A 27,798-nucleotide genomic window follows, 5' to 3' on the forward strand; every position below is an offset into this window, starting at 1 on the left:
GTCCTGTCTCTGCTTCCTCCCAGCCTCCCCTCCTCCCTAGCAGACCATGAAACTCCCAAAGTCCTTGGTTAGAGTAAACATTACTTAGCAACAACTAAAAACATCGGTGTTATCAGCTCTGTTCCCAGGCTGAAAGTCAAAACACAACACCAAACCAGCTACTAAGGAGAAAAACTGACTGCTACTGCTAAACCCAGGACAGGAAGGAACTCATTCTTTCTTCAGAGATGGTCATAAAACCATTAACAAAACCAGATCTGATTATCCAGTGCTGTTTACACGGATCATATTGTCTTTAGAGAAATAAAAATAAAAGCCCTTCCAGTTGAGATCAAAATACCTCAAATAGAGTTCTCAAGTGAATTACCCAAGCCTTTAGTTTCAATGGGCAGGACCTCAGTTTGTACAGAAACTCTAATTAAAATAACAGTATTTGTTTCATTTTTATTTAGTCATGGAACCAGAAAATCAACAAAGTGGGACATGGATACGCCCTCTTTATGCGCTAGACTGAGTGCAACAGTGTTATATGGTATGGCCAGGAAGGCTCATCAAATTCCCATAAAATTACATGCATTTGCAGTGTTAAACAAATAAATGCATAATTGCACAGGTTTTTAGAAGCAGAAAGAGCAATTGTTGTCATGTACCTGAGCTGTATTACACGCGGTTTGTGATTTTACCTAGGGATTAGTACGCTCAGACCAGTAGTTTCAGGTGTGTAACACATATGGAGTTCTCTGCATTACTCTATACCCTTTCTTCAGGTAATGAACTCCAGCTTCCTACTCATAGACTCTTGATAAAAGTATTTTTAAGGAGAGAAATCAAAAGTAAGTCAAATCATGAGTGCAGGCAGACACGCTTCTGCAAGGTATGATTAAACTATACTAGGAAGGGTGAGTTTAGAGCACATCTGCTGCTCTACAGTCATGGTCTGAAAGCCTTTTTGGAGCTGCACTCCAGAGATTTTAAGTGCCAGGAGGGACCCCCAGGACCCTTGTAGTGGAACTTGCCTTGTTCATATAGTCAACTTGTGTTGGATTCTGGCCAAACTCTTGTGTTTGTAGCTGTCATGGGACTTTAATGCTTCTGATCAAAATGGCTGAGCTGATTTCTGTTGCTATGGGTTGTTAATGTTTTAAACAGAAATAGGTGTCCTTGCTCTGGTTCCCAGATTTCTCCTTTTTTCAGCATCACATATGAGTTTGCAGAAAGGCAGGATTTAACTTTTGAAAGATTACAGTGCTTTGCACACATGCATGGGCTTCAGAAATATCTCATTTTCCCCAAAAGGGAGGTGCTCCTAGTGCAGACATGCTGATGGGCAAAGAGTAGGTAGATACTGATGTGAATGCAAACCCCAAGGAAGCTGACTGAGAGCAAGAACAAATGTAATGATACAGCCTTTCCATTTTCTTGACACAGAAAAGGGCTGGATCAGTGTGGAAAGGATTTACCCATCACTCTGCAGTGCAGAGGAGCAGCAGAGTTCTGGTGTCCAAAGGTGTTGATTAGCCTGCTGTTGATTTCTAGGCCAAACTTTTTACTCTGTTCTTTACAGAAAGTAATTTGGTTGGTTTTAACCTGTATTAACATAACAGTCAGTAGACTACATCGAAACTGGAGTCCCTTGCGTGGGCAAGTTAGACACATGGAATGAAAGATTCTCTGCTCTGGGCAGCATTACGAACAGACAATGCAGAGGATGTACCAAGGAAGAGGGGAGCCACTTTGCAGAGAGGTAGAAGAAAGCAAGTGTCTTGCCCCACCTGCTTCCTTGTGATTATTTAGGCTGAGAGGTGCTTCATTTATTGTAAATGTAAGTTGAGGTCAAGGGAGAGTGGCCTCAACTGAGAAGAACTGGGATATGATTTCAACATTTCTTTGCAAATCTCAGAAGCTAGTTCTTTTCTTGGTGTCATATTTGACCACCTTTCCTTTCCTATTTGGAGTGGAGCAATCACTTAGAAGCAGGGCTTTAAACTAGGAATACTGTGGAAGGGAGACTACAACCCAAATTTAAATGGAGAAACAGTGGACAAGGATGGAAAAAAGAATGGTGCTGGGCAGGCAGAGGAAGAATGACCTCAGGATGGTGACAACAACATGGATGGGCTTACCTCTGGAGACTGGTAAATATGCAGGAACAACTGTAACTCTGTATGGTCATGAAACAGTAATATTGCTGGGACAACTGAGATGTGAAGGGACATCTCTCATTACCTGAATACTGTGATGCATAGCTACAAGCTTTTTAGGAGTAGACAACAAAGACACTATGGGCTGCCCTCTACATGAAGGAGCCACTTTGATGTGAAGGGCTCCTCTATGGAATGGATGAATTCAGCTTGTAGGTCAGATTCAGTGAAGAGCTCTTCAGTGAGAGTGAAGCTGTGGTGGTAGTGCATTCTCCAAACACAGTGGGTACAGGGATGGGACTTTCTTAAAACAACTCAGGGAAGCCTCCGTATCACAGATCCTGGTTGCCTCCTTGATGTCTGCTGAAAAGGCAACACAGTGTGATACAAACAGTCAAAGATTTCTGAGGGATGTAAGCAATAATTCTCGATAAAAGTATAGGACAGGCCAATCAGATGTGGTGCACAACTGGCTCTGTTCTTCGCTAGCAAAGAAGAACTGTTTGGCAACATGATAATCAATGGCAGCCTCAGTATAGTTACGAGTTCAAGATCATGAAGGAAGTGAAGAATTCAAATGGCAGAATACAGACCTTGGACTTCATGTGAACAGACTTCAATTTTTTTAAGGAACTAGTAGCTAGGATCCCACTGGAGGAAGCCCTGAAAGATAAAGTGGCACAAGAATACTCCAAGGGCTTAAAGTACAGCAGCCTCAAAGTGCAAGAAAAGTCCCTTCTATTACTCAGAGAAATAAGCAAGTACATCAGGGCGCAAGCACAGCTAAACTGGGAGCTCATGGTGAAGCTCCAGTGCAGAAAAAGTGGCATGCAGGAAGGAGGGACAGGCTGCAAAATTAAATGCCTCTGCATTAGTGTTGGTGTTAGGGATGTTATATAGCTCAGGAGCTGAGACTGCCAAGGGAGTCAAGGGGAACAGGAAGAGTTTCTACCACTACACAAAGAGTAAAAAGCTGAACAAGCAAAACATGGGCTTGCTGCTGAGTGGACAGGATGATCTAGTGGCAGTGGACAGAGATACAGTGAAGACAGTGTGTACAGTTTTCACCACCAAGGTCTCCTATGTCTCTGTGATTAGTGACGTGGTTAAAAATATGGGAAAACAACCACCAGTGAATGAGGATGGAGTCAAAGATTGACTGTGAGATCTGAACCTGAAGAAGTACATGGGATCATATAGGTGTCACAAAGAGTCCTAAGGGTGTCCTTGCAAGGCCATGGAAGTGGGGTAAGATCCCTGACAACTGGAGAAAGACAGATGTTGTATCCATCTTCAAGGAAGTCCAAAATGACAATTCGGAGAACTACAGCTCTGTCTTTCTGACTCTGGTCACGGCATAAATCAGGAAGCAAATCCTTGGGGAACATCTCTGGACACTTGAGGGAGAAGGTGGTGCCTGGGAGCAGTCAGCCTCTATTTGTCAAGGTTAAATCATGCCTGACCAAAATGACTGTCTTCTACAGTAAAATGGCAATATTTGCAGATAAGAAGAGAAGAGTAGATCTCATTAATATCAAATTCAGAAAGGCTTTTGACACAGTCTTCCACTTCTGAGGTGCTTTATACCCTGAACTATCTTGTGATCCTATGAAACAAGAGATTCCATTGCAAAGGGATTGTTGAGTTTCAGAGCATGGAGCCTGAGCACACCACAGTGTGTGAGGGTTCAGTTTTCTTCTGGGCTGTAACAGGGAAGCATCAGATGACAGTAGCCACAAGACTTTTTTAGACATCCCTCATCTGAATACCTGAAGTCAATCTCCAGGGTGTTATGAAGCATCCATGTGCAAGGATTATTCTTTTGCAGCATTTCACAATACAAAATTTGTCTAATGAACAGATGAAAGAAACAGACTGTGTTTGACCTACATGACAACTTTGAGAGGTGCATTTCTAATACATTTTATACGCTCTAATTATTTGGGCATAAGGAAAAACTTTCAACAATACAAGCAGTCAACAAAGCATACTTCTGAGTAGGTTATCACCATCCTTGACTGAGATCCAGAAAGAGGGAAAAGATGTGAGAGATCCTAATAGCTGAGCCAATATTCACCTGGAGAAGGGGGACTTGATGCAACGGAGGTCCCCTACACTACTGCCCCTCATCTTTTCCTTATAGGTGTTCACATGGCTATGCTGTGATAAGCAGAAATTAGTCTCTTATTACAGAACCAAAGTCTGCAATGTGACATAACTATTCATAGATTTTCTTGGTACAAATATTACCTTCTGTGGAAGGGGATTGTACCAGTATAAACTGGTCTGGTTAAGGCTAGTGGACTGGGCACAGGGCAAGTGCATTTCTTTGCACATTCCAAATTACTTTTGTTACATATTACACAAATCAAACTTGTGTGAAGTCTAGGCCAAGATGGTTTAGGTCTCCTACCTACGCACAAAGTTTCTCTTAAAATCGTATGCCTCTTTGGAATCCTCAGTGCATGTCAGAGAGAAGTTTTGTTAGTTTTTTGGAAGCTCCTGAATGACTCAGAGGCTATAGTTCTGCTGACTGTCAGTAAGAGGCTTTCAGAAACTCTTGCCTGTAGTCACTGTTGCCCATACTGTTGCATAGCCAACCTCCTCCCCAAGAGTTAGGTCTGGGATTTTAATTCATGAGGTTACCAGAGTTAAATGCCCTTTTGTCTTTTATGTAACTTGTGAGGGGCCTTAATTACACAATGGTGAAGTGCACCTTGCATCAGCAGCTAGATACATTGTTGAATATTTTGTTCATTTCTACTGTCCAGAATGTGTACTTTAGTCATGATTTGTACACAAAGATAGACCTTAGGCTCAGGAAATGATACTTAAATAGGTTCTGAGTTTTCCTATGGTATTCATACTTCTTTATTTTGTAACAGGTTTATTCTCTCTACTCTGTTATGAGGTTAGGGAAAAATGTTTTCTTCAGTTCACAGTTGAGAAACTGAGGCTCCATGAGACTAAGGTAAAGGGATGTTCCTATGAAAACAGAGGATGCTATAATGCCTGTCTGGCCCATGTTCCCAAGATGATAATCTATCCAATAGTTTTCAGTACATGTTAAAAATTCTCCAGTGATATATTTCAATTTTCACTGTAGTATCCTGAGTTGCTTTTCCTGTAAAGAGAAGAGGAGGAGAGGGGGGCAGGCAGGGAAGTGATACATAACAGCAGGGAAGGCAGTTCATCCTGAAGAAGACAGGTAAATTTTCTCCAGCCAGCAGCACTGGGACCAACAAAAGCTCTCTGTGAAAACAGCTTCATCCAAAGTGCTGTTGAAGGGACTTCATGGACAGACTCAGTGAATCCAGAGCTAGGTCTGAGTACTATGCTAGGGCTGAGTACTATTCCAGTACCCCACTCGTGCCTGTGCACTGGAGGTGTTGGCTTTGTGCTTTAGCTACCCAAACATCCACACTGCATGTTGATTGTGTGTCCCCTCAATCCTTGTAATACCATCTCATCTGATTATTTCCAGAGCCCTTCTGTATCCTTCATGTAGCCTCTTTTCATACACGCAAACAGTGAAGCCCAGGCAGAGATTTACTCCTGATACTGATGAAATACAAAACTATAGTAACAAAAAGAGTCAGTCCTCAAGTACACTTTGAACAACCCTTGAGAAGCATCATACATTGTGCACAGAACAGAGAAAATCAACTTACCTATTAGTGGGACTGAGTCAGAAGTTGCAGGCATGATCTCAGCCACAAGCAGCATGAATACAGTCAGGGAAAGCAGGACAGTGATACCTTCCGGGAGTGAACATAGAGGGAAAGGATGAGAAATGTGAACTCTGCAGCTGCTACTCTGATGTCTTTGCTGTTAAATATAACCTTGTCCTGATCTGCAGCTAAGCCAAACCCATGACTTCACATCTGTCAGTGAAGAACTTCCACAAAGCGAGAGCATTTCTGCATGCAACTTTATCTGCTGTCTTTTCACTTTTCTTAATTACACCCAAACCTTTGCTCCTCTTTAAGTAAAGGAGAAATCTTTCCTGCCAAGTGAAACAAAGCTTGCAGAACTGGTAAACTATATTGCCTTTCCAAAGCACAGTGCAAACAAAGCCCAGATGGTTATTAAAGGCTAGGAGAGATTTGCACAGACATGACTCCAGGTTTTAGATATTGTTTATTATATAACACTCTCCAAAGAGCTGTAGCCTATTTTAAAAGAAGCTCTTTGTTCTATCTAGAAAGACGGTTGCTAAACGTAACTGTCATGGTAGTGAGAATTCACAAGGTCAATGCAAGAACATTATCTCCTATTTTTTTTGTCAGCATTGTACTACAGCTCAAATAACACTTTTTCCTTTTCTCCATCTTAAGTTTCAGAGACAGCAGTTGTATCCTCCATAGCCTGTGTTTTACTTCTTGTAAGACAGGCTGCTCAGATCCCTCACTGTTCTACTAACACTGAGGGCACTTCGTATGATTTAAAGGTCTCTGTCCTGAAAAGTGCACAATTGACTCTTAAGGTGTCACCTGGGCCAGTCTTGTGTATTTACACATCTCCCCATCTTCTCTTGGAAGCACCCCTCCTGTCGATCAACACACACAACAGTAAATCTCATTTAGCCCTTCCTTGGCTGTCACTGCTTTGCGCTCATGGAGGCTCATGAATTGGTGGTGAAAACCCAATGTTCAGCTGCTGCTGCTCACACCCCTTCACTCTCTGTGTCTTAGTATGTCTTGTCTCAGAAAGAGTTAACCAGCTGTGAAATGCACTGAAACATGCTAAAGACAGAACAACAGCAATTGAAAGAGTACTATCACTGTTGCCTGTGCCAGGGACAAATTCTGCCTCATTCCACGGTAAAATCCAAAACATTTTACAAGTGTTTAGCACAGGTTGTATGATCACCATAACAGAAGGCTGTTCCCCTGGTTTCTGCAACCATACAAGTGCTTCTATTGCTCCTCCAGGGAAATCTTTATTCATCAAGCACCATGAGGTATTTGTTTCCCATTTCATAGGAAGCACTTATGAAAGAAATTAATCCTTTAGCACTTACCTAAAGAAATCTTCTCCCCTGAATCAGCTGGCAAAAGGAAAACAAGCAGTGCCAAGCCAGATATGAGAACGCAAGGAATGAGTAGGTTCAAGCCATAGTAGAGCGTTCGTCGACGCATGGTGATGGTATACGTCACGTCTGGGTATGGTTCTTTACAGCATTCATAGTATATCTCATTCCTCTTGCCTGGAACACCTACAGGGAAAGAGATCAGAGTAGGAAGAGAAGAGTGACTACCAGGTATCTCCTTAAAATGGGCCAAGAACTGATGGTTTATGAGCCAATGTGCAGCACCTCCAACACACACTGTGCATAGAATAGTGCTTTTAAGTGTCCTGTAGCAACTGATAAGAGAGAAAAGACACCCCCAAATCAGTTGCCAGGCAGAAGTAATTTTTCTAACACTTCCAGCCAATGATGCGCACATGGATTAATAGATTAAAGAGGACAACAGGCAATGTGCCTCATTCACCATAAAGGAGCACTGTAAAGTCAAGAGTGTTTTAAAGTGGATGGACTTTAGTGGAACTTCCCTACAGAGTCCTTTGTCTTCTCATGAAACTGAATACCAGTGATGTTTCTTACTGTATTATTTCTCAGATGCCCTGAAAGGTAAAACTACTGCATGCAGTTAGTCAGTTATATCCTTATCTGCATCTCCAGACAGAAGATGGTGTGCATCTTCTGCAAGCTTTTCTCAGGGTGGCCTAAGCTCTTTCCATTGAAACTGCTTCTGACTTGCAGCTACATAAATGAGCTCAAAATAACTCACTAGGAGCTCACACTGAATATGAGCTCACAAGTTCTATGCCCAGAACTTGAATAACTAGTTCTGGGCATAGATTTATCTTCAAAAAAGACAGGTATTCTCTAAAGCACAGAAGGGAATAGAAACATACAGAACTGCAGTTATTTGCAGTTATTATGAACTGGTAGACACTTTGATTTTTTGGGGGTGACAGAGATAGATCTCTCTAAATGCTTATTCCAGTTTTGCTGAAATAGTGGGATTAACACCAATCAATCTTTGGCTGACATGTTAGAATAGATGTGACAGTAGTGTTCCATGCACCTACATGAGACATCCGAGTTTAGACATACAGTTCAGGTGCATCAGGACCAGTAGATTTCATTATGTACCCAGCCGCATGCAATTGCTTCAGAGCACAGCCTTTTCAGACACAGTTTGATAAATGCAGCTGAGAAGATGTCTCTGATTTGTGATTTTTTTTCTCTTTTTTAAGTATCTGTATTTCATGTCCCAGTGGGATTGATCATTTCTATATATTTGGGGGTTGCCTTTGAAAATTACTAAAAATTTTTAGGCCAGATGATTTACCCACTAAATCCCATTCTCCATTTGAGATGTAGTTGGAAATATCTGCCTCGAGCATCTGCAGGTCAATCAACCAGCCACTGTGAGTCCAGGAGCCAAACTTCAGATCACACTTCTGCACATCAAAGGGGAACCAGCGGACGTCAATGTAACATGTGCTCTTCAAAATGCCTGTAAATAGAAATCAGGCAGAAGCAAGCATGTGCAGGGTGCAATTAATTTCTACCCTTATCTCTCTGATTGATTGTGAGCAACTTTGCTCTCCAAAAGTCTGTCTGATTAGTCACAATGTAATCAAACAAATAGCGCACGCAGAAGATGCTACCATGGGTGGAATAACCTCCTTTCCTAGGGTATCCAAGAAGATCCCTCTCTCTTTCACCGCATCCTTGAGGTAGGTTGCCCAGGACACTCTTGCCACTGGTGGCTGTACCCAGCAGATCACAGGCAGTGCTGCAGGGCCTGACAGAAGCCTGTGGATGGACTACATGGATGTCCACTACACACTCTGCCTGCAAGTTCTATGACAAGTTCTTTGAAAGGAGCTCTGTATTAGACCCTGCATTAGACCCACAGTCCCTTGAAAATACATGTTATGCTAAACCTCACTCAGTGCTGGCATTGTCTTCTGTATGTTAACCTTGAATTTTACTCTGGATGTGCCTAGTCCACTGTCATTATTTCATGTGACATTTTAAGCAGCTTAAGAGATGAATACTTGTTTATTGTTGCAATCCATTTTTTCTTGTTTTTTTTTTTTTCAATTCAGCTGAGAGAACTAGAAAAAACCCTAACTGATGCTTCAACCTTTATTTGTGGGGCCACAGCTGTGGCTGTGGGACTTCCTCAGTCGTCCAGGAGCATGGAGAGCTTGAAGAGTGGGGAGATGATCTGTGCAGTCTGCACCACTGGCATCTGGTGGCAAAGTACAGAGGTCATGCCTGCAAACCCTCACCCCTGTAGGCCTTCACCTTACCTCACCAGCTCACTGCATGCTGGCCAGTTCAGAGGCACTGTGTGAAGGAAAGGCAGTTCTGCTTTGCTGGAAAATTATCCCCAGTACTGCACCTAGCCTTCATATATGCAGTTATTGTGTCTGTATGCTTACTAAAACACCGACTAATGCAAATCCCAGCTCCAAGTCATCTAACTGATCAGAGTTTGGTGTTTTACAGTAAGTTCTTGAGCTGTGCCTTCTGAAGATAAAATCCCCAAAACAGAGATTCCTGAATACTGACTTTGCCTTCTGCTGCAAAGGCACAGGACACTGTGGCATAACCATGTGTGCAAGACTATGTTCCTGATCTGGGATGGCTGGGTTTCCTTTGATTTGTCTCTTCGCTATCTGGGAGGTCTGACTCCCACCATCATGGCCATTTTTGGATGGCCTACATGGAGGCTCTGATCACAGCTTCTGAATCTTGGCTGTGATCTTTTCCTTAACAACAGACAGTTGTTCCTTTCTTGTCCTTTTTCTTCCTCCAACTTTTTTCTCTAATTGAGAACCACAATGAGTACAGCCTGCTCTTAGAGTCATGGGAAATAAAACTTTCATGAAGCTTTGGAAACACCATTTTTTCCACTCTTCCATGTTTTCCAGTGTCTTGATTAATCTAGCTGCTTCTGTGAGCCCTTGTTGCCAGTTAGCAGGCTGATTATAAACTTTTCCCTTCCAAAATTTTGCAGATTTTTGGCAGCAGTTAAATCACTGTAACAAAGGACTTCCGGTATTTTATACAACAGATTTCCTTTATTAGTTTTTCTGTTTACTCTTTCTTTTGGTTCTTAAGTAACCAATTCTTCACCATGGAGTTTGTAGCTCACCAAGAGATGAGCAGGATACTAGATCAGCCTACATAGGCAACCTCTGCATCGCCTCCCTACCTAGAGGGATGGAGAATTCTCTTCTCTGGTACGTGTCAATTTCATTCCTGTGGTCACATGCCTTTCCACTCTCAAGAAAGAGCTAAGTGAATTACACATGAAACATGATGTGAGTGTTCACATTGCCTTGCTTTAGACAACACTTCAGCTGGGCCTCTTAATGTTCTAAGCAAACTGCTTAGAAGAGTAATCTATTGATTTGTGAAGTGGAAATGCACCACTAATAATGGATGTAAATTATATCACTGACTATGTCCCATAATTATATAGCTTGCAAAATTTCCACAGACTGCTTCTAAACACCTTGGTTTCATTCATGAAGAAAAACTTCTTGTATTTATTTGACTTAAAGCAAACAAATGTTTTCTGTGTCCTTCCTACCTGGGGGTATATATTGGCAGGATCCAGAGTAATTCACCAGAACATTTGTGTGGAATGTCGCATCAAATCTTTCATCTGCACTATAACAGAGTATAAACAAAACAAACAAAAATCAAGCTGATGTTTGAGTTAAGATGTAGTAACTGTCAACATAAAAACAACATTTTGGCTGAATTTTATGCACAGACTATGAATTAAGGTCTTAACATCTGGGTGACATGTCCACCCTTGATCAGTATCTCAGCTTCTCATAGATGCTGTTGGCCTGCTCTCAGGCATGATGGTCCATGCTGCAATGTCCTCAAAGGAGTGAGAAGCAAAGATGTTTGATGTCTCGGAGAAAACACAGAAGAGAAAGGAGGAAAGGTGTCACAGTAGCTGTATCCTAAGACTAGACAGCCAGGATGATATGACTTTTCTGGGGCTTCTGTCAGAATCAGGCAGCTACAGTGCAAATCAAGTTATCTGTTATCCAGATACCTTTTGCAAGAGTAATAGTGGCCTAAGACAACAATTCTGCAGTCTTTCAGGATGCAGGGAGGTGATGGGTATGCTTCAAGCAGTGGAGGATGGCACTGAGGCTTGTAGGAAGAGATTAATTGAGACTCTAAGAGGAGAAACTAGGTGAAAGGGACCAAGAAAAGATAATTTCTTTACAGTTCCAGCAATTATGAATAAAACAGGGGAGTAATGAGCCAGGCAAAGACAAGAACTCTTCAAGGGAGCAAGCCTGGAGACTTGCTCCAGAGGGTCTCTTGAGAAGAGTTTAACTAACGTGGGCTCCCCTACAGGCTGATGGTGTAGAGCCTTGCCTGTCACGGCTGTTGCATGACACAGCCTGCACCTTACACACCCTCACAACTAGCTATGGTAAATTCAGACCCTCTGTTCCTCCCATGACCTCCTTTTTATTCCTTTAATACTGAGTCCTCGGTTCTCAGTATTGTCCCCAACACAAAGCAAAGGGGATAAAATCAAAGACTAAGCACAGAATGAGTAATAACTATGAAAAGACATGAAAAGCGCAAGAAAGTTATTTATAAATGAAGGGAAATCCGGAAAACACAAAGGACCACATAGATTCTTTCCTTGCTGAGGGAGGAAAGGAAACAAGAGTGCACAAACAGCTGCAGTCTCCTTCACTCTCTGTACCTAACACTTCACAAGCTGTGGCTCACAATTAATTCTCATACAGTTGGCAGGAATTCAGGGCAGAATAGGGGAGCAATAGGCTAAAGAAATGCAGATAAGACAGATTCCAGTTGGCAGGGCTGATAAAATTTACTCTTGAGAACTGAAGGGACTGACCGAAATATCCTCTGAAGCATTAACAATTAGCTGTGAGAGCTCGTGGAGAATATGGAAGGGCTCAGTGAATCAAGAAAGATCAAAGAGAACTCTGATTTATTTTTTTAAAGGTGAAGTTATAGACATATTAACCTAACTTCAAAGATAATGAGGTGAAAACAGCTGGCACAGATTTGCCAAGGGTCAACTGCATCAAATCAATCCACTTTTCTAACTGACTGAGCAAGAGGAAGCAGGTGATCTATCTGAACTTCAGAGAGCTTTTGCTACACCATGTCCTTCTAACGTAATATGGACCGAGCTATATGCCTCCTTTTTGGAGACTGAAAAGGAATAAAGAGACTGTGAAGAGTAAAGCTGAAGAAGAACACTTAAGCAATCCAGGTCACTCTAAGCCTTCTTTGGACGTCTTCTCATGAGCCTTAGAATGTAAAATGGATCTTGGTGAACTAGGGAAACCAGCAGAATGAATTTCAGTCTGGATGGTTAGAAAGCTTTACCCTTGAAACTGTCAGAGAAGGGCAGATCAGTGAAAATCTAGCAAGACAGCAAGGCTAGCAAGGCCACAATTCTGGATTTCCGAAGGGGCAACTTCGGCCTCTTCAATCAATTGCTAAGGGAAGCCTAATGGGAAAGGGTACTAGGTGGTAAAGGGGCTCAAGATAGCTGGTCAGCATTCAAGGACCACTTCCAAGCTCAGGATCAGAGTGTCCCAGTGGGTAGGAAACCAAGTAAGAGAGCCAGAAGACCAGCATGGTTAAACAAGGAACTGCTGGGCAAACTCACGTGGAAAAAGAGAATCTATGGATTATGGAAGGAGGGGCTGGCCACTTGGGAGGAATATAGGACAGTTGTTAGAAGATGTAGGGAGGCAATTAGGACAGCTATGGCCTCCTTGAACTTAATCTTGCAAGTTGGGTTAAGGACAATAGAAAGGGCTTCTTCAAATACATAATGGATAAAACTAACACAAGAGGCAATATAGGCCCACTGCTGAACGAGGTGGGTGCCCTGAAGACAGAGGATATAAAGAAGGCAGAGGTGCTGAATGCCTTCTTTGCCTGTGTCTTTACGCCTGCAGACTCTCCCCGGGGGCCCCAGATTCCTATTGCCCCAGAAGGAGTCAGGATAAAGGAGAAGTTTGCTTTGGTAGATGAGGATTGGGTTAGGGATCAGTTATGCAATCTGGACACCTACAAATCGAGGGGTCTGGATGGAACACCCACAGGTGCTGAGGGAGCTGGCGGAGGTCATTGCTCGGCCACTTTCCATCATCTTTGGTAAGTCGTGGGAAACAGGAGAGGTGTCTGAGGATTGGAGGATGGCAAATGTCACTCCAGTCTATAAGAAGTCTATAAGAAGAGCAAGAAGGAGGGCCCCTCAGTTCAAGAAGGACAGGGACCTGCTGGAGAGAGTCCAGCGCAGGGCAACTACGATGATTAAGGGAGTGGAGCATCTCCCTTATGAGGAAAGACTGAGGGAGCTGGGTCTCTATAGTTTGGAGAAGATTGAGGGGTGACCTTATTAATGTATATAAATATATAAAGGGGGAGTGTCACAAGGATGGAGCCAGGCTCTTCTCAGTGGCAAACAATGATAGGACAAGGGGCAATGGGTACAAACTGGAACACAAGAGGTTCCACTTAAACTTGAGAAGAAACTTCTTCTCAGGGAGGGTGACAGAAGACTGGAACAGGCTGCCCAGGGAGGTTGTGGAGTCTCCTTCTCTGGAGACATTCAAAACCCGCCTGGACACGTTCCTGTGTAACCTCATCTAGGTGTTCCTGCTCCGGCAGGGGGATTGGACTAGATGACCTTTTGAGGTCCCTTCCAATCTCTAGCATACTGTGATACTGTGACCTGGGTAATTATAGACCGGTCAGCCTAACTTCCATCCCTGGACAGGTGATGGAACAACTTATTCTTGACACCATCTCTAGACATATCAAGGATGAGGGGGTCATTAAGAGCAGCCAACATGGTTTTACCAAGGGGAAGTCATGTTTGTCCAACCTTATAGCCTTCTTTGAGGAAGTAACTAGGTGGATGGATGATGGTAGAGCGGTAGATGTGGTTTTTCTTGATTTCAGTAAGGCATTTGATACTGTCTCCCACAGCATCCTCATAGATAAGCTAAGGAAGTGTGGGCTTGATGATCAGGTAGTGAGGTGGATCAAGAACTGGTTGAAAGGAAGAAGGCAGAGAGTTGTAGTCAATGGGGCAGAATCTAGCTGGAGGTCTGTGACTAGTGGAGTACCTCAGGAGTCAGTGCTGGGACCAGTGCTGTTTAATATTTTCATCAACGACCTGGATGAGGGAACTGAGTGTACCCTCAGCAAGTTTGCTGATGATACTAAACTGGGAGGAGTGGCTGACACACCAGAAGGCTGTGCTGCCATTCAGTGAGACCTGGACAGGCTGGAGAGCTGGGAGGGGAGAAACTTGATAAAATTCAACAAGGGCAAGTTAGAGTCTTGCATCTGGGGAAGAACAACCCCATGTACCAGTACAGGTTGGGGACTGACCTGCTGGAAAGTAGTGAAGGGGAAAGGGACCTGGGGGTCCTGGTGGATAGGATGATGACCATGAGCCAGCAATGTGCCTTTGTGGCCAAGAAGGCCAATGGCATCCTAGGGTGCCTTAGAAAGCTTAGTAGGTCAAGAGAGGTTCTCCTCCCCCTCTATTCTGCCTTGGCGAGGCCGCATCTGGAATATTGTGTCCAGTTCTGGGACCCTCAGTTCAAGAAGGACAGGGAATTGCTTGAAAGAGTCCAGCGCAGGGCAACTAAGATGATTTAGGGGGTGGAACATCTCCCTTATGAGGAGAGGCTGAGGGAGCTGGGTCTCCTTAGCTTGGAGAAGAGGAGACTGAGGGGTGACCTCATCAATGTTTACAAATATGTAAAGGGTGAGTGTCAGGATGATGGAACTAGGTTTTTTTCAGTGATGTCCGGTTATAGGACAAGGGGCAATGGGTGTAAACTGGAGTATAGGAGTTACATGTGAACATCAGGAAAAACTTCTTTACTGTGAGAGTGACAGAGCACTGGAACAGGTTGCCAAGGGGGGTCATGGAGTCTCCTACGTTGGAGATACTCAGGGCCTGCCTGGACAAGTTCCTGTGTGATGTACTCTAGGTTACCCTGCTCTTGCAGGGGGGTTGGACCAGATGATCCTTTGAGGTCCCTTCCAACCCTTGGGATTCTGTGATTCTGAGGTACAATGTCTGGAGTTTGTGATAGATCAAATAGTAAGTCCAAAACTAAGCTGTTAGTCAAAGCAAAACCAAAATGCCCTCTTCCTGGAAAGCATTAAAGAAACATCTGTCTAGAGAGCTTCCACTCTAGTCAACACTGCAGAATTGCTGGCTAAAGACCTGGATTCAGCTGTGAAGGAGGAAAAACAGATTACAGAGTGTTCAGAGGAGAACAGGAATGATGGCAAGTTTTATAAAACATGAGTGATGAGGAAAGAGGGAAGAAAATCAATCTGTTTAGCTCAGGCAGGCACACTATGGCAGATACCTGACAATAATTTTCCATGAGAGCCATGGTAATTATAAGAAGAATATGGATTATTTTCTGTGTTCACTGGAAAAAAGGTAAAGAAGACATCTGCAGAGTTACATCAGGGAAGACTTCTATTGGCTATTAGAAAATTCTGTTAGTGGATACTTGTTTGCTTTTATTGCTACTGTTTCCAGAGTAAGAGCCAAATTCCCAGATTGCAAAAGCCTCAAAATATCAGTGAAGCATGGCCAATATTCAGCATCAAATGGTCTAGTTCTATGCTCTCACCAGCTGCTGCACATCTTGCTTACCTGTTATATAGAAGAATGTCTGGTACCCAAATCTGGTCGGCTGGAAATCGCAAGTTCTGCACCCCGGGGTATTCATGCTGATCCCAAGATAAGTAAACATCAACCCAGTACTGTTGGCAAATACATACATCAGGTTATATGAGCTGGTAAAAGTCTTCAAAGCTGTGTGGAATATTATGGGAACAGAATGGATTTTCTAGTAGTAATAGCAGTATTATGATAATAGTTTTATTCTAGACTTTAATTATTATGAAATATTAACATATACTGAGAAATCCACAGTGTGATGACTGAATGCTGTGAGCTTTATTTTAATTTAGTGTCTAACCTCTCCACCTTGTGGCCTGAAGCCAGACATCCCAAACCTTTTCTGATGGGCCAGCAAAAACACTGGCAGTAGGCATCACCATGAGGCATGGTGATTCTGGGCTGAGGTGGTTTGAATGACTTTGGTATCTTCAGTCATACAGGTACTACAGTCTGAAAGTCCCTATTCAGTGGAAATAATTTAATTCATTGCAAAGGTTGGGTGACTCTTAATAACCACCTTGCTAGGACAGGTAGGCAAGTGAACTTTATATCCTAAGGGGTTGTTTCTAATGCCCTATCCTACAACTCAACATAGTTAATTCAAGAAAGGTGCTGGTACAGCTTTTGTGCTGAACTTTGTGACTTTCAGCAAAGCTCTTTGGGAGGGCTGCAAGGGAAAGAGTTATCAGTGCTACAACTGAAGAACACCTCTGTAAGGGACAAGACATCCACGGGCTCTTGTCTATAGTCCTATAGGCTGGCCTGGGTTAGTTTTTGCAATAGGAAATCACTCACTTCTACTGCAAATCCCAGTAGGTAGCTGAGGAAGAAACAGTCTGTTCAGTTGCACCCATTAACATGAGATAGTGTTTGGCTGCTGAAGTCAAAGCAGAATTAGTTCAATCATTCAAGTCTCCCACAGGTTATTCCCTCCAGAACTGCATCCCTACTGAGCACAAGCCATTAAGGAGACTGGCTTACACACCATGAGAAAAGATCATACCTCCTACCATACAGGGCCAGCAGCAGACCTGACAGAAAACTCTCTCACCCAAAGCCCCTCAGTGAAGACCAGTTTTGCTTATGCTGCATGACTGGTGCAGGTCATGATGCAACTGCAGCAGGTTTCAGAAGAGGAAGGGGAACATTTATGGATGAGGTTTGTAAAACAGGAAGAAAAGCAGTTTTCCCACTGACGTGCCTCAGCACTGCTGGCAGGGGCTGCTTGCCACACTTGGCCACCCCACTGCCCAGCCCAAGCAATCTCCATGTAGTCCAATGTGACTGCATCACTGCTGTGTTTGGTGACAAGTGCAGGGGATATTTGTGCCCTGCCCTCCTCAGGGGCAGCCCTGACTCCCTGTTTCAGACAGAGATGAGGATTTTTTCCGGAAGCCATGAGTGCAGGATGCCTGGCTCTTGCTGGCATTTGGCTCTTTCACAAGAAGTCCCTGTCACCAGCCTTGGAAAAGTCCTTGAGCCCCTTGAAGAAACTCTTCTTCAGCTATGGTGGGACTGGATCTTGGGGCTCTTTGTTACTAAACCCTGCTAATCTGCTGGCCTAACAATGCAGCTGGTTTCATGCTGCAAAGGTCAACACGTCTGCCCAAAGGATTTATGATGTCTCAGTGCTAAAAGGAGCACTAGAGGAATTTCAAGATGCCTGTTTGTTTCACATTATAAACAAGTTAAAAATACAGCAGTCTTGCTTTTTGGCTAAGATACCACATTCAGTAGTTTGCTATTAGAAAAGAGGTTTTTCCTTATTGACATAGGTTACTCACCATCTGCAGCCAAGCATTTGTAATCAACACCTGATTCTTCTCATCCTTTGAATGAAAGGGGGAAGGAAAGGGAAGAAAACAGAAAAAAAAAAAAAGATGAAACTCAAAGTACAGCTTGATTACAGGTCAAGAGTTTCCGTTTTCTTTAGAAAACTCAGACTCTCAGGGTAAATAGCCACAAACTTTATGGATCTGACTGAGCTCAGTGCAAAAACCACTGAATTGTATGGCACAGAAAATAACAGCTCTTTTCTACCTCTAACCCTACAGACCTCCTGCATTTACTGTACCTGATCAACAATAAAAGTGAAAATACTAGATAATTGCTCTTATTTTGCTGGGGACAATCAGACTGCTTACCAAAAGCACAGGCTTTTCCTTCTAGCTAGTTGGTCAAAACAAGACCATTTCCAGTACCACACAGCATGCAGTAGTTGGAGAGATTTTATGGTTTATTTGCTGCACTGCAAAACAACTGTGAAATGGTGCTGGAACTGCTGCTCTTTTGGAGTGATCACATTATGTAGCTTAGCTGAGGCTGAAAGGGAAGCACGAGCCTTGGGCAAAAGGATACAAATGCTGCTTTAGAAGAGCTCACATGGTGCCTGCACAAAGCAGGAGTCTATAGGTTCACATACCTGCATGGAGAGGCCACAGGGATGCAGCTCTAACTTACAAAAGAGAGAAGCTGTCGCTCAGCTGGTCTCCAAGTGTGGGGAGCCACAGGGTGCTCAGCTTGCTGCAGCTGGCCTGCAGGTGCAGCACCCTGCAGTGCTACTTCCAACTGCAGGGATGGAGAAGCAAGGCTGCAGGGTTACTTCAGGGTTACATTCCAGATCCACATCCCTGCCCCACACAGCTTCCATTATCAGCACATGCCCCAGGCTTCCCAAGAGCTGAGGCTGGGGTACTCAGTGAGGCTGGGGCTCACGGTATGCCCAGCTGTTTCCACACCACAGGGAGGTGTTTCTTCCCCCTCAGAGCATAGAATCATAGAATCACAGAATCAACTAATTTAGAAAAGATAATCAAGTCCAACCATTACTCTAGAACTGCACCACCTGTGTTTAACCCTTACCTCTCCAGAGGCACTGCAGTTTTGACTGAGGTGCATCCTCAAGCTTGGTTTTGATGCTGCAGCTGGGGGCAGGCCTGACCAAGTCAGCCACTCTCTGATAAAACCACATTCTTGGCCAAGAGGCACAGCAGAAAGCAACAGTTTCCCTCTTTGCTCCAGCTCAGCTGTCTTGGGCACATACTGGAAGGCACAGCTATGGCCCGGCCCTGGTGACTCACTTGTCCACAACAAAGTTAAATTACCTTCAACCTATTTTCTCACAAATTCCCACCCTGTGGTGCACTGACTAGATTTACCTTCCTATAGATAAGTTGAAATAAACTATGATTTGGGCCCCTGAAACACTACTCTTATTTAACTACAGGCAAAATTTTTGGGTTTTTTTCTCTTTCTTCCACAGCAATTGAGAAACACATAACTCATGCAGAGACTGGAGATCAGCTACATTACAAGGAAGATAAGAATATCTCCAAAGGACAGAGATATGTTTTAACATCAGACAAAGCTGCTGTGAAACTGCAGCAAACCCAGGGAGCTGCAGCCCATTGTTGCTGGACTGCAGTGATCAGACCTCAGGGTGCAACACAGAAGCGTGGGAATGTGGAAGCACCAACAGGATAGACTCATGGCAAGTACGCTGTAGGAACAGCCAACAGGAAGCTTCACCAAGATGCAAGATGATCTGTTGACCTAGCAAATTTCTAAGAACAGTCTCCACTGCCTACCCGTGGGCCCAGGCTGAGGCTCTCTCCTAACCAAGCTAATTTCCTGGGGTCATGATGCAAATCCCCAGCTGCTCCAGATGGCTGAGCTACCTAGTCACATGTCTCTCTGTGTGTTCATGCCATGTGAAGTGTGTAAGGTTGTCTTCAGTGTTTGGGGTTGGAACGCTGCTATTGCAGACTGCTCTGGCAGGCATTTAAACTCTACAGAGTATCCTGGGCATGCATGCCCTCTCTGGTCATGTCCTCAATGTAGAAGATGAATTACAGAGTGCTTGCCACTGTTCTTCATGCCAAACATCTACCTCACTACCACCTTCCCTGCTGTACTTGAGTCCATGCCACTTCTACTCTTCACTGGCACTCAACATCCACAAAGCTTCCTCTCCAAAACTGCAAGGTAAACCACAGTCCTGAAATAGGCTTGGCTTTTTGGTTCACTCTGAACCTAAATTATACTATACTTTTTGCAGTACTTATTGGCTAACAAGGTAGCAATGCCAAAACTGCCTTATTCACTTTAGAAAAACACCAGTCTGCTCACCTTAAGCAACATTCATGCTCTTTCTTCCCCTCCTCTCCTTATTCTCTACAGAGCTCTCTACAGAAAAGCTATCCTGTAGCTCTTCTTCTACAGAGCTACCCTCATGGTACATACGTAAAGAAACTACCTCAGAAGTGCCATGGAAGATGTGAGCTGCACCATCTCACTGAGCTGCACCACTTGGCATGTGCTTTCTTGTATGAGGCCTCTAGGTTTTAGTTCTTGTGTGTCCTACACTGGGGACTGAAGACTCTCGGGCTAATGCATGAAGCAGAACTGCCTGTGGAAGCTTCCTAATTACTGATTCCCCAGCTCAGAGGGTACTCGACCACTGGTACTGTTGAGCCCTTAGCAGTAACCTTGTCTGTGTCATGATGTCCTCTATTTTCTCACTTGGGTTGTTGGAGTTGCAGAAACCTCACAACCTGGAAAGGCAGACATAATTGATCTCGAGAATTCCTGGCTCTTTTGGCACTATGGACAGTTACTCTCATGCAACCAGGATCATGTGCCCAGGAAAAACAAACTTCAGGAATGAAACAGGACTCTGCCGTACTCCTCCACGTAAAACTGTCTATCACACTACTTCCTCTTCTGCTTCTCTTGAGTTCCCTTGAAATCTTTCTAAACTGCTTCTGCTGCTGGAAGATGCCAAACAAAAATCAGCTGTGATTTTATGTCATTATACTGCTCATACATTTCACTTCTCTGCTGCTCTCCAGATTTTGGCAGCATATATGTGCCTTTCTTCGGGCATATAACAATCTGCCTCCAGAGGCCCTGTCCATCTAAAACTCCCTTAGTCTCCTTGGTGGTAATTGCTGAAGCAATCATGAAGCCTACAGAAAAATAAGAAAAAAGAAATAACACACAGGACTAAGCTTGCTAAGACACATTTTTTTAGACGCTAAAGGATTCAAAGGGATAAACACCAACTTGGAAAGGTATAAAACCCTAAAGTGAAAAAAAAAAAACCCCGAAACCAACAAACCAGACCTGGTAATTGATGGGGTTACCAGAGCTATCTGTGTCAAGTGACATGGGAAATGAAAGCAACCCAGCAACAATAGAGGCTGTGTCCCAGTGACTGATACAGGCCAGTCTCTTTCCCTCTGACTGATGCTTTCCTGATCACCGATGACTTCTCAGGTGTCTTCTAGGGATGGTAAGCATGATGCTTCTCTGAGTCAGTTATTAAATCCTAGACATATTTTGTATTGCTAGCCAACCGGTAATTGCTTTATACTTGCAAGTTGTGCATGTACTCTTACAGTCTTTCTGCATACTGCTAAAGAAGCCTGAAAACCATGACCAAAGGTGGACTGCAAGAGCTAGGCAATTTGTTTCCTGTGCAAAATAAACATCTACATTGCACCCTATAGGGAAGAAGAGGAGGGGACCTTCCTCTTTTTGTTGGCTACCTAACAGCCACAGGGGGATGCATTAAAGTGCAGTGTAGATGTGAGAGGTCTATGGGTTTCCTGCATGTGCAGATGCCTCCTGTCAGGACCCTTTCAGGTGTGGCTCTGGGCTTACAAGTAAACTCCCTTTTACCTGGCATAGTAATTTTATACTTGATGGACTGCAAAAGAAGACATCTAGGGCTAACTTCTGTATTTCACAAAACTTTGTTGCCTTTACCTACTCCCCTGTCACACCTCTGTGAGCTCTTTGCTCAAAGTCAGATGCTACTGACCTTGGTAATAAGTTTTAACTCCAAGCAATTCATCAGCCATCTATTTCAGGTAGCATTAAATTTATTATTCAGGGTATCTTTTTCACAGTGCTACTGTGCTGCTACTGTCCTGCATTTCAAATTTGTTTTGCAGTCAAAGGAAAGCCTGTCTATCAGAGTTCTCACAGGCTTAAATACAGCCCTGCGTGGTCTTCTTGTCTTGCCTTTTGATAACAGCAGTCAGCAAGAACACAAAATCTAACCAGGGCATTGGGCTGCTTATCTGTCAGCTTGGGGGTTGGGAGGGAAGAAACGTCTCTTCAGGATGTTTTCATGGCCGAAGAGAGTCTATTCTCATCCTTGCTTTCAGGCTGCTGAGCTTTCCAAGTGTTTTTGGCTTTATGGACAGCAAAACACAGACAGTGTTACTTCCATATTCAGCACTCATAAAAAAATGCAGCCTGATAGGTGCTTCTTAGTGGTACAGCAAGTTTTACAAACAAGGATGTGCATTTGACAGAAGTGCCTGGTTTGCAAGAGCAGCAAAGCTCACTTCACACTGGGCTGGCCTTTGTCCAGGTGTATTTGTCTGTTACAAAGATACTTACAGTAAACCATGAGATTGTGTGTGTGTACTCTCTCCCAAGAGGTCACCGGCCAGTACCACTTTAAGTAAAAGCTAATTCTAAACAAAAGCTTGGGAAGTGCTGGGGGTGGTTCCCTTACTGTGTGTCATTGGTTAGTGCAGAGGGATTTAAGGTTAGTTCTAAGGATGCCTTTCTTCCCAGCAGAAAACATGAATGATTCATCACACTGCTTTTCATGTGAGAAGTTTCTGTCTCATTTGGCAGTGTTAGCCTTAGGGATGACCTCCCCTCCATGTCTGGCAAGCTCTCAGCTTCTGGCTTTTCCCCCTCAGCAAAGGAACAAAACAGCCCTGCTGAGATCCCACGTGAGACTGGAGATGACTGGTCCCCAGAGGTGCTTCTCTAGCACTCCCCTGAGAGTTCAGCTCAGTGGGCTGCAGATGTTCAGCTCAGACATGTGAGTTTGCTTCTGGTGTTCAAAAATGCTGGGAAAAGTTAATGCTGTTATCACTAGCTAGTGCAACAGTTGTACACTAAATCCTTCCTGTCTCTATCTGGGTCACTTTCTCCCCTTTCTATCTTCTGCTTGACCCCTGTTAATTCTCTGTGCTGGATGTCTGCTTATTCCTACAGCCACTTTTGACCCATGAATGTGTTAGTTCTGTTTTCTTTCCCTGCTCTCATCCAAAGCTTAGAAGGTATGTAGGTCTGCCTGCCTTTTGCAATGTTGCCTGTCAGTAGGTTCTCCCTCGTCAGGCTAACGTCTAAATGAAATGTATTATTCCCAGCCACATAATTACCGGGGTCATAGCACATGGACAAAGTCCCAGAGCCCTTTCCAGTTCAGTAGTCAGATCATAATGCAATGTGTCATCTCTGTAGCAAGGCACTTGTTAACAGGTGAGTAGCAGGCATCATTAATCCTTGTCTTCTCAGAGCTACAGAACTGGGAGGGTTGAATCAGCCACTGATTTATTGAAAGATACTGGCCAGAAAAGTCACATATTGAAAGGTTGCTCTCAGAAATCACCAAAGGCCATACCTGGCTACTTTGGTTCATAGAATCATAGAATAGTTAGGGTTGGAAAGGACCTTAAGATCATCAAGTTCCAACCCCCCTGCCATGGGCAGGGACACCTCGCTCTAAACCATATCACCCAAGGCCTCGTCCAACCTGGCCTTGAACACTGCCAGGAACAGAGCATTCACAACCTCCCTGGGCAACCTATTCCAGTGCCTCACCACCCTCACAGGAAAGAATTTCCTCCTTATATCCAATCTAAACTTACCCTGTTTAAGTTTTAACCCATTACCCCTTGTCCTACCACTACAGTCCCTAATGAAGAGTCCCTCCCCAGCATCCCTATAGGCCCCCTTCAGATACTGGAAGGCTGCTATGAGGTCTCCACGCATCCTTCTCTTCTCCAGTCTGCACAGTCCCAACTTTCTCAGCCTATCTTCATATGGGAGGTGCTCCAGTGCCCTGATCATTCTCGTGGCCCTTCTCTGGACTTGTTCCAACAGATCCATGTCCTTTTTATGTTGAGGACACCAGAACTGCACACAGTACTCCAAGTGAGGTCTCACGAGAGCAGAATAAAGGGGCAGGATCACCTCCTTCAACCTGCTGGTCAGACTCCTTTTGATGCAGCCCAGGATACGGTTGGCTTTCTGGGCTGCAAGCGCTCATGTTCATTTTCTCATCGACCAACACCCCCAAGTCCTTCTCCAGAGGGCTGCTCTGAATCTCTTCTCTGCCCAGCCTGTAGCTGTGTCTGGGATTGCTCTGAGCCAGGTGTAGGACCTTGCACTTGGCATGGTTAAACTTCATGAGGTTGGCATCAGCCCACCTCACAAGCATGTTAAAATCCCTCTGGATGGCATTCCTTCCCTCCAGCGTATCAACCGAACCACACAGCTTGGTGTCATCGGCAAACTTGCTGAAGGCACACTCAATCCCACTGTCCATGTCAGTGACGAAGATGTTAAACAAGACCGGTCCCAATACCGATCCCTGAGGGACACCATTCGTTACTGGTCTCCAGCTGGACATTGAGCCATTGATCACAACTCTTTGTGTGTGGCCCTCCAGCCAGTTCTTTATCCACCGAGTGGTCCATCCATCAAATTGATGTCTCTCCTATTTAGAGACAAGGATTTATTTTGCTTTTTTAACATTGTTTTTGTTTTTTAATACATGAATGGATGTCCTTGGAAAGATTTTTAGCAGAGGCATTGTCTCTGCACAGGATTTTGAAGAAGAATATCAAAAGGGATGGTTGAGGCTTTCAAATATTTGTGCACTCAATTTGCAACTGCAGCAGGCAGTCCTTTCTATTGCTTGAAACGGCCATCTCGACAATCTTCAGCAGATTAACTAAAATTCATCTTAAATGTAGTGTATGGTTGAAGTCCCACACCACCAGATAGCTTAATGAAAACCCAGGTTGCTTTGGCAACATTCAGTAAGCATCGCTGGACAGCCTTTATATCTAAGGGGTCTCGTTAAAAAGTTAGAATAAATGTTGCCATAGTAACATCAACTTTGAAGAGATACCTGAAGATTAAGTATGTCATCTCAATACCTGTAACAAAGAGGAGAAATACAAGGGGAGAGATAAAAAAATACACTGGAATAACAAAGGATGAACAAACATCCACTGACACCTGCTAAGCATTTCTTTGCCCATCAGGACTGAGATGCAGCAAGGCCAGCATTGTCAAGTTAAGAAAGATATGGTTAAGAGCTCATAGTGGAACAACCACACCATTCTCCTTTTGTCACCTTTCTGCTCTGGCTTTTTCTCTTATGAATGGTTGGAGGTGATGTCTCATGTTTTCCACCTGATGTTGAGCCACATTCCCACCTGTTGGCACTGGCTTCTTTTTCACTGTGGGAAAGCAACACAATCTGCCTTTGGTCTTTGCACTGGGTAGCAGCATGACTCTGCCTGGTCCCACTGTTTCAAACAGCCCACCATGTTCTTCCCAAAAGAGCATTCTGAGTGGAGTAGCACGGCTCCCTGCCTGCTGTTTACAGCAGCCCTGTGCACACTTGCTTTCATAGCAGGAGCTTTACATACTGGAGGGTCTGACCACTGTCCATTCACACTGTTCCCCTTGCAAATGCCTGGAGCCAGCCACTTTAAGAAAATCTGCAAAAGGCATAGCATTCAAACAGGGGCTGTGTGAGAACAGCCTGCAAATACAGGAATGTGAGCTCTGTTCCGAAGGAAACATAATGCATGGTCAACAAAGGCTTTGAAGTATGTTCCTTGTGAAGGCCTTTGCTCCCTATCTGTCTGAAAACATAATTTGCTTTGTTATGAACGTTAAATGAGAAGGCCTGGATGTAAAACCTGCAGAAGAAAGTACTGAATCTGCACATTCTCCAAAGGCAAGAGCAGGAAGAAGGCACATGGGAAGATATGGGAGTTTGCTGCTGCCAGCCAGGCCATCTGGGGAGGCAGCTCTCCCACTCACTAACAAGAGTGACTGAGGGTCTGCCAAGCCTACAGATTTTTGCCTTATCTGCCTTTTTGCCTACATTTTCTAATTTACACTGCCACTATGGTGAAAAAAGGAAGACTTGTTCCTATGCTGCATATGTCACATGACCTTCAACCAGGGCTGTGAGTACCTGTCTTAGGAAACTAGGGGTTTTCTTCCCAAGGTGCAGCTTCTCAGCCATCCCTTAAGATCAGTACTGCTGTGAAGTGTATCATGTTACAGACTCTAGCACTGGTTTTGAGACTGCTGGACCTCAAGTCCTTCAACAATGGCCTGAAAATTCCAGGAACAAACTTTTCACACAGATTCTGGGGAGAATGAAGACACCAGCCTTGTCTTACTGTTTCACGTATGCTTTTCATGGAAACCTAGAAGCTAGGTCAGAGGCCCCTGCATGGCTTTCCAGCACAGCATTGCTCTCTGCTTGAATGAACTGAGATACATACTTGGTTCCTGGGGGAAAGGATGTTATGTCACCATCCAAAAGCAGTCAGTCCTCCATTAAAATCCCAGGTCATCCACACATAGCATGTAGGTGGTTTATGTATTCTCCAGGGTGGATCCTGAAATAGCCTTCTATGTGTTTTGTGTGCAGTCAGCAGGTGTTTCAATAAACAAAACTATACATGAATTGTTATTCCAAGCTATTCATTATTCATTGACTTTTTCAGCATTTGAAGTCACAGGGAAAGCAGTTGAAGGAGAGTTGAGAAAAGTCCCAAATAGGCCAACCCTGAGAACTTATTAAAGAAACACACTCAAACTGCAAGGCTGCCTTTGTTTTTTCTTCCTGTATTTGCACACTGCTGTGACCCCATAGGAAAGTAAAGGGATGCAGGCCTGTTCAAAAACTCAAATGAGCGCTTAAAGCCTGTGATCAGGGATGGAAAGGTTTTTACTGAGGAGCTGAACTCACTGGCTCTCAGGACTTACACTCAGAGAACAGTGTTCAATCATAGAATCATAGCATGGTTTGGGTTAGAAATGACCTTAAGATCATCTAATTCCAACCCCCCTGCCATGGACAGGGATGCTTCACACTAGACCATACCTACCCAAGGCTCTGAACAGCCTTGAACACTGCCAGGGATGGAGTATCCACTTCTTTGAGCAACCTGTTCCAGTGCTTCATCACCCTCACAGTAAAGAACTGTAAAGCTAAGTGTTAAGATAGTAACCTTCCAAACACTGAAAAAATAAAAAGTACTAGGTCCAGCACCATCCCAACAGCTTTGGTTTAACTGCTTTATTGCAATTGGTGGAGTTAGAAACTCTGTGCCCCTGCCATATGCTAGCTTCCACAGTCCCCTGGCAACAGCAAGGCATGGCCCAATGATTTTGGGGACCCTGCTGCCTTTCCCAGGTGGAGTTGTGGAAAATGTTTTCCATTTCAAGCAGCTGAACTTTTATTGAAAGGATGACTTTACCTGCCACTGCTATTAAATTCCTGAGTTTTCCTAAGTTCATCAGGAAAATCTCACCTTTAAATTTTGCTCTTGTGCACCTTGGGGAACTGATGTAAAAGCACTAAAGATTCTTAAAAATCCTTGATGGATCAAATTAGTTACCCAAGATTATGGAATATACATGATCTAAATTCACACATCTTCAAAGAGCATAGTACAGACTTTCCACCACGCAGGCAGTAAATTGATTAGTTATTGTGAAATACCCAAGCTGGATGACCACCACTGCAACACCTCAGAAGCAAACCAGCCATTCTTTTGTTAAAGCCAGAGCCATCAAGTACAGCTTGAAGAACCATGCCGAGAGAAAACTATTTTGCTGCTCCCTAAGTGAGGTCTCTCTCTGCTCTTTGACCTAAGTCAGGCAGAAGCCAATGAAAAAAAGCTGCAGTTTTAATTCAAGTAATTAAGACTTCATCATAATGCTTCATGCTGATGTGCCCATAAAGTAGTATTATACAGGAAGCCATAATACCCATAATTAACTTCATTGTGCTATCAATGTGTTTA

At 43.8% G+C, this 27,798-nt stretch overlaps 1 protein-coding gene across 3 annotated transcripts in view; it reads right to left on the reverse strand.

The window, feature by feature from the left end:
* Nucleotides 1–27,798, reverse strand: part of LOC133218501 (neuronal acetylcholine receptor subunit alpha-7-like) — a 66,313-nt gene that overhangs the window by 17,387 nt on the left and 21,128 nt on the right. Inside the window, exons 1-8 of one of the 3 annotated variants that reach the window (XM_061364968.1) lie at nucleotides 18,345–18,455; nucleotides 17,707–17,751; nucleotides 15,893–16,002; nucleotides 10,766–10,845; nucleotides 8,504–8,671; nucleotides 7,165–7,359; nucleotides 5,813–5,899; nucleotides 3,911–3,991 (exon numbers count right to left, since the gene is read on the reverse strand). In XM_061364968.1, the coding sequence (XP_061220952.1) occupies nucleotides 3,911–3,991; nucleotides 5,813–5,899; nucleotides 7,165–7,359; nucleotides 8,504–8,671; nucleotides 10,766–10,845; nucleotides 15,893–16,002; nucleotides 17,707–17,751; nucleotides 18,345–18,350 (772 nt within the window). In that variant the 5' untranslated portion in view covers nucleotides 18,351–18,455. Of the gene's footprint in view, nucleotides 1–3,910; nucleotides 3,992–5,812; nucleotides 5,900–7,164; nucleotides 7,360–8,503; nucleotides 8,672–10,765; nucleotides 10,846–15,892; nucleotides 16,003–17,706; nucleotides 17,752–18,344; nucleotides 18,456–27,798 lie in introns of those variants that run through there. The other 2 variants (XM_061364966.1, XM_061364967.1) reach the window with 2 other exon arrangements.

The sequence above is a fragment of the Neopsephotus bourkii genome, unplaced genomic scaffold (genome assembly GCF_033783945.1).
Source record: "Neopsephotus bourkii isolate Nb327-2 ecotype Australia unplaced genomic scaffold, CSIRO-AGI_Nbou_v1 NB_1261, whole genome shotgun sequence".
Classification (NCBI taxonomy): Eukaryota; Metazoa; Chordata; class Aves; order Psittaciformes; family Psittacidae; genus Neopsephotus; species Neopsephotus bourkii.